Raw genomic sequence first — 6,787 nt, 5'->3', positions numbered from 1 at the left:
AAAACCAATAGCATATGCTTCCGGATGCAAATACGCCTCGAGTAACATGCATCTTTGTGTGAGAATGTAGACCACGTGAGATGAGTTATCAGTTACAACTAACAAACGACTTGTCTAATGTCTACTAGTAGCATTCAAGTACAAGAGGCTGTTTTTGTCTGGAGTAACAATCTCTTTGACACCACCTCAATGATGAAGATGTTTAAGCATGAGCTACTACAATGAAATTGCCGGGATGCTCTAAGGGCCCTCCCCTATTTCATTGAACCGCTCAACTCAATCAGTCTCGGTTAGGTGCGATGTCCTTATCGCTTGAAACAGGCAATGGCTTGTCAAGTTGTCTGTGTGCCCTTGAAAACAAGTACGGAGTAGACAAGAACTGGGGGCGGCTCGTTGATCGCACGTTCGGCTTTCGTACACATTATTTTGTCCTTGGAGTTGGGGACGGAATCCACCAGTGTCAGCACGTCAACTTCTAAATCCATCTTCCCCTTTCTAAATGCCAAGTGCATGCGGTTGCAGAATTGAATAATTATAAAATTTGTTAGGTCTAGAAAGCTTTGTTTAATGTGCAAATAGGGGATCTTAGGAGGTTGACAGATAAATATTCACATGCCAGTGGAGCCTTACCACCATCCAGAAATTAACTGAAGTACACGCGATACTGCTTGAAGTTCAGCTTTTCTGGTTAAGGTTTGTGCTTGACGAAACAGTCTCGTATTGTTCTGTCAGTTGCTATCATACAGCTAACGATCGGTGTGCACAAACAGTAACTTACACCGCACCATCACAAGCTGCTGCTTCCTTGCCATTTGCCAACATAAATAAACTCAGGATCAGAAGCTTCTGCATCACTGCCACAATGCCGCCACAACATCACCAAAATGAAAACGTGGCAAAGTTCAGGGTCCGCATAAAAGGACAGCCTAGCAACTCACTTTCATATAAGAACGCATCACACAGAAAATGGAAACAGACATTGCAAAACTGATACTTTATTCCCATTCATCTGACACCTATCTACAAGCCCAGACTTAAGCTTAACTAAGACACATTTTGCCTTCAAAAAAGAAACAAAAAAGGCTTGTGATACACCTAGATATATAGCCCGACAGACAACTGGACAACTGGTTACACTTTCAAAGATAAATAAAACAACAAACATATGAAGAAATACATGACCCCTGTTTCCATGAACTTTGGCATGATCACCATGTAGTATGGGTCCAGCAGCTTGCTCGTCACATCACATGACGATCTCGGGCTTGAGTATGCTGGTCTTGATCTCCTTGTGCGGGAGAACGACGCCTCCGTTGCTGTAGACCTCGTCGCAGACGTGCACGTCCTCGCCGAGGATGGTCATGTTCTCCACGCGTGCCCACTTGCCGACGGTGGAGTGCCACCCAACTATGCTGCCGGAGATGCAGGCGTGCTTCTTCACACGGGCGCCCCTCATCACCGTGCACCTGGACAGCCTCACCCCAGACTCCACCACGCAGCCGGGGCCGATGGCCACGTCTGGCCCGATCAGGCAGCCCTCGCCGATCGTGGCCGTCTCGTGGACCAGCACGTTGCCCAGGATGTGCGTGCCGGAGGCGAGCTTCGCTGGCGCCTTCTTCCTCAGGGAGTCCAGGTACAGCCTCAGCCCTGTGATGTAGTCCCTCGGCTGCCCGATGTCCATCCAGAACCCAGGCAGCACCATGGCGTACAGGGCCTTGTCGGCCGCGATGTGTGGGAACACCTCCTTCTCGATGGAGGTCGGCTTCAGCTCGATGCGGTTCAGGACAGACGGGCTCAGTAGGTAGATGCCGGCGTTGATCTTGTTGCCAACAAACACCTTGGGCTTCTCCACGAACCGCTCCACCTTACCGGTTCCCTCCTCCGTGACCACCACACCGTACTTGGAGGGCTCGTCCACCTATCAGTCATTTAATCAGCCACATTTCTCAGTATACTACTCATCATATGTATGGGCACCTTCAAGATTAATGTTCAGTGTTACTACTTGTTAATCATGCATACCTTAGTGACCATGATGGTGGCCTCACCCCCATGGGACTTGTGGAACTCGATGAGCTCTGCGAACGGGTACTCACTGATCACGTCGCTGTTGAGGACAAAGAAAGGCTCACCGGACCCATCGTCGAGCTTGTCCCGGGCCAGGGCCAGAGGTCCAGCGGTGCCCATTGGCTCTGTCTCCTGGGAGCAGGTGATCTTGATGCCAAGCTTGCTCTCGAAGTCCTTGAGAAAGTTGAGCATGACCTGCGATTTCACCAAAGCAAAACAGGAGGCAGCAGTGAGATCTAGTGGGATTCTGATGAAGAAAGAACAGCTGTTTGAAAGCATGCCAAAACATATCAGTTACCTCAGGTTGGTAATTGATGGCCAGGATAACTTCTGTAACTCCCACATCTTTCAGAGCCTCAATCTGGTGACGAAAGCATTATACAAAAGAAAGGTATTACTACCAAGATTCGCTGAACAGTTACAGAGTCAAATTTACTCAGGCAGGGAAATGGTCAATTATTTGTTACTCCATTTTAAATCCATCCCTTTTGTTTCTATTGTCACAATTATTTGAGACAGTGATGGTGATACATACAGGTGGGGGACTATTGCAGTGAAGAATCTATTCACATGGATCTACCTAGCAAATCATGGACTATTGAATGGGCTTCCATAAACAGCCCACACAGCAGATTATGACAGCTCAGACAAACAATCAGGTGATACTGCATTTAATTTACATATTTTACACATTAATTCCCTTAAAATTACCTATCCTTTGTACTGCTGTTACTATTTATCCTGAATAAATGAAGAATATTGGTATGAAATTAATTTTGAGCATTTGTGCTGACCTGATGCAAGATCATGGGCTTGTTGGCGAAATCGACGAGCGGCTTGGGCACGCTGAGCGTCAGCGGCCGCAGGCGAGTGCCAAAGCCTCCGACGAGAATGAGGGCCTTCATGGTCGCAGTGCTCCTAACTCAACCTCCTCAACCCTGTGAAAACGCAGCAAGCAACAAGAGAACAAGAATGAGACGATCTGATCCAGAATTTGCGGTCACAGAGAGGCGGAGGCTATATTTCAGACTTCAGAACAAGACACAAGACCCCATCTCTACCCTGCCTACACGGCTACTGATAGCTTGTGTCCCAAGACAGAGTCCATCTGAGCATCGGCAGAGGCCGCGCAAATTTGCATAAGCAATTCAGGAGCAAGAAGGTAGATACACATGTATAAACATAAAAGTAAAACGGCGGCACTGACTTGAAGGCAGTGGGACAGAAGGACAAGCTGATCCTTGAACACCGGTTGCAGTCAGAGACCTCGTTTGGAAGACGGGACAGTGCTCAGATTTAAGGAAGCCGGCGATGGTCCTATGTAGTAGGTGGGGAGGAAGACGGCGAATGCAGGCGGATGGAGGAGATAGATCAGGTGTCAGCAGAGCCTAATCCGTCCATCTATCTAAGAACCTATGGGTGTAATGGTGTCGTGTAGTTTCCACCCAAAAACCAACTCCATAATGATAAAATAGATCTCCAGCCACCAAGCCCGGCCAGGCCAGGCCAGCAGTACAGAGCACAAAAAGAGATGGCCTTTTTCTTTTTGTGATCTTCCTGGTTTGGTTTGGTTCTTTCTTCCTCAGCACAACTACTTCTGTATTTTACATGGTACTGGTAATGGTTACAGGCTGGATCCAAGATGAGGCGATGAAATGGTCTCAGCGGCCGTCGGAGCACCTGCCTAACCGCCGCAGGCAAGAGACCAAGAGAAACAGAACAAAAGTGGAAGATTTGGAAGTAATGAACAGCGGCGGTTTGCTCGCTGCAGATCTGGCCTCCGGATCCTACCTCCACCGCTCGCTCACCACGAGCCAATGACCACCAGGCCAACGGAGCAACTCTAATGGCGGATGGCAGGTCGCTTGGCAAATTGGCAATACGGACAAAACCTTGGAACGCCTAGCGACGAACAGAGCAGAAACCAACAATAACAGGAAGAAGATCGACCGGCGTGGCGCTGCGTGGTGAACGTACGTACCTTGACGACGCGAAGGCAGCCGGCCGGCGGTGCAGCGAGACTCGACGACGCGCCTGAATCCTCGGATCCTCCCGAGCCGAGCCCCGTCAATGGCTGGCGCCGAGGAGGAGAATTGGGGAAGGAGGAGAAGTCAGAGGGGGGAAAAGCGTCGGCTGAGTCGCAGGATCGCTGCAAACGACGCGGCGATGGTTTTATACTGCTGGCTTCCTCCCCCTTCCTCTCTGGCTCTGCCAGTCTGCCTCCTACCTCCGGCTGCTTCCTGCGATTAAAGTACTAACTAATCTAACACTGCCTTCCACCCTAATGAATCCCTGCAACCTTTTTCCCATCTTCAGTTTTAATCTGCTTCTCTCGTCTTCCCCTTTTTGTTTCTTGTAGCAATGATTTACTATCCCGAGCCGCCGACCCATACTCCAACGACGGGCCCAGCCGGCCAACAGCTTATCCACAGCGTCTCAATGACTTGTGGACCATGTATAGATTTTGTAATTCAATATAGGGTATACAATTTTCAGTTAATAAAACTTTATCTACCGAATTTTAGCTCATATATAGGTCTAGATGTGCACATCACGGAAAATAAGAAGTAATTCCTGGGTGTACATTCGAACATTCTATGTTTATGCACAAAATTGTACGGGAAAAAGTTTTTTATGGGTGTACGCAGCCTTGGCATTGCGGCTCAAAAAATTATTAGAGAACTTCGTCGGTATCTACAGGTTTATGGTTCGTTATCTATCTTTGGCTGCCTTCAGAACAGTACAAGATTGTGTTCTGGAAGAAAAAAAATATTGAAGACCTCGAAGATTTGTTACTATCATTTAGACTTTATTTTGTAATTGTTGGAGTCAATTCATGTATCTCTATCATGTACTATTTGTTGCTATGAATATGTGTGGTATTGATAGTAAAAAAAGTTTTTATGGCATGTGTAAAAAATAAAAGTCTCGTAAAAAGCTATTTGGAGCACCGCAAATTCTCTATATTAAATACACAACAAAAAAATATCATTTTCTTGCAAAACTTTGTATGCAAATATAGAATGCACCAAAATATCTATTTCAGATTCTTTAGACATTTTAAAATGTTGTTTTTGGACAATGGATGCATCTACATCTACGATCCAAAGTTAATTTATGTTATCTATATATTTAGACGCATGGCATGTATATATTGAACACAATAATCCAAACATACAAATAAATTTATTCATACAAGATTTCATATAAATTGGTTCAACTTGTTCAACAACCGGGCTGTGTTTTCTCTCCTTGCGCACAAACGCTCCACTAGTTCATTTTAAAGTTGAGTATGAACCTTACATCTCGCATTTCTTGATGCATGGTAAGAAAAGCAACAAACTAATGACATCTGATTAAATTGGGTAAGATCTAGCCTTGCAAACACTAGAGAGCGCTGCAACATGTTAATATCAGTGTAAGTTCCTTCCATCCCAATGAAATCATGCCAAATTCATTGGTCATAATCTACCACAACTTCAAGTCTCACAGTACACTCCTCGGTATGACCTTTGTACAGTCCTTTGCCAAGTAATTCTTGATCAACCTATGAGAAGCCCTACAATCTGGTGCAGTCTTTCTTGAATATGAAGTAGTCTTCATACTCTTGATGCTGAACACAATCCGCATATTCAAGAAACATAGCACCCGCAAGACGATGCAGGTCCTTGTTCTTCGTCTTCCCAACCCTCGAACCACCACGCCGAGGAACGACATAGAGTTGCTCTCGGGAACAAAGAAGAGCATACAAGATCATCAGCCGTTGTTCATCGTCAGCAGCGGCATCAACCTCCTCTTTCATCAACAATTCCATCATCATCTTGTCATTGTTTTCTGTTGCGAACACCTTGTGGCGAACAAATGACGTTGATGACCGTCGTTGTTGTGCCGGCGAGTCGAGGTTGAAGAGGACGTGTGACGCCGCACAAGAGGGGCCCGATGTCATGTGGTGGAGGAAGTAGAAGAGGTAGGGGCTCAACGGCACCGTCGAATTACTCCGGAGCACAATGGAAGTAGTGGTTGTTCGGCCGAACCACACGACACTTGGGCTGGAGGTGGAGGTGGTGTCGGTGGTGGTGGCGATTCTAGGGTAGGCGAGTGGGAGGCAAGCATCAGGAGGTGGTTACGTCTACGGGGTAGGAGATGGATCGAAAAAGTTGGAAGGGGTGGAGAATGAGCGTGTGCGGGCTGCCAAGGGGGTTCCGCTAGGGAAATCTGACGTGGCCTAGAGTGTCGGTACTCCTAACCTGACCCTTGTTAGAATCGTGATTCTAAATCGGATCGAAACCTCTATGGTAGGATCGCAAACTATAGGATCTTAACTATCAAAATCGTAAAATCTTAGATTCTACTTAGTAGAATCGTACAATCATTTCGCTCAATTTGAATCGTAAAGTCGTAAAATCGTATAGTAGAATGATTATGATAACTATAGACAGAGCCGACGGAAGGTCGTCATTATAGTATTGAACTCTAAATTATGCCGGACCATTATAGGTTGCCGGTGCCAGGTGGAAACCCATTTTATAGTGGACACCTAGCAGATCTAGTGGGGTCGTTATTGGTGCCGCCGGGATGATGCTCTTGGTCAATCAATCTGTAGTAATACTATAACAGATAATTAGTCATCGAAGGCGACGATCGTAGTTAGGCGCGTTGTGGCGGATGACACATTGTATTGGAAGAATCAACCCACGACGAGGTGGCGACCAATTCTAAT

The 6,787-nt window shown here is 46.5% G+C and overlaps 1 protein-coding gene across 1 annotated transcript; it reads right to left on the bottom strand.

Annotated features, from left to right (window-relative positions):
• Positions 1-979: 979 nt before the first annotated feature.
• Positions 980-4,408, bottom strand: LOC124702037 (probable mannose-1-phosphate guanylyltransferase 1). Its single transcript, XM_047234133.1, has 5 exons — positions 4,049-4,408; positions 2,862-3,005; positions 2,366-2,428; positions 2,023-2,262; positions 980-1,918 (listed from the first exon to the last, which is right to left on the bottom strand). The coding sequence occupies exons 2-5, from the start codon at positions 2,970-2,972 to the stop codon at positions 1,247-1,249; spliced, it is 1,086 nt and encodes a 361-aa protein (XP_047090089.1). The 5' UTR covers positions 2,973-3,005; positions 4,049-4,408; the 3' UTR covers positions 980-1,246.
• Between the last annotated feature and the right edge of the window lie 2,379 nt (positions 4,409-6,787).

The sequence above is a fragment of the Lolium rigidum genome, chromosome 3 (genome assembly GCF_022539505.1).
Source record: "Lolium rigidum isolate FL_2022 chromosome 3, APGP_CSIRO_Lrig_0.1, whole genome shotgun sequence".
Classification (NCBI taxonomy): Eukaryota; Viridiplantae; Streptophyta; class Magnoliopsida; order Poales; family Poaceae; genus Lolium; species Lolium rigidum.
Note: the sequence above shows the minus strand (reverse complement) of the source record. Positions and strands in the feature narration are given on the sequence as shown.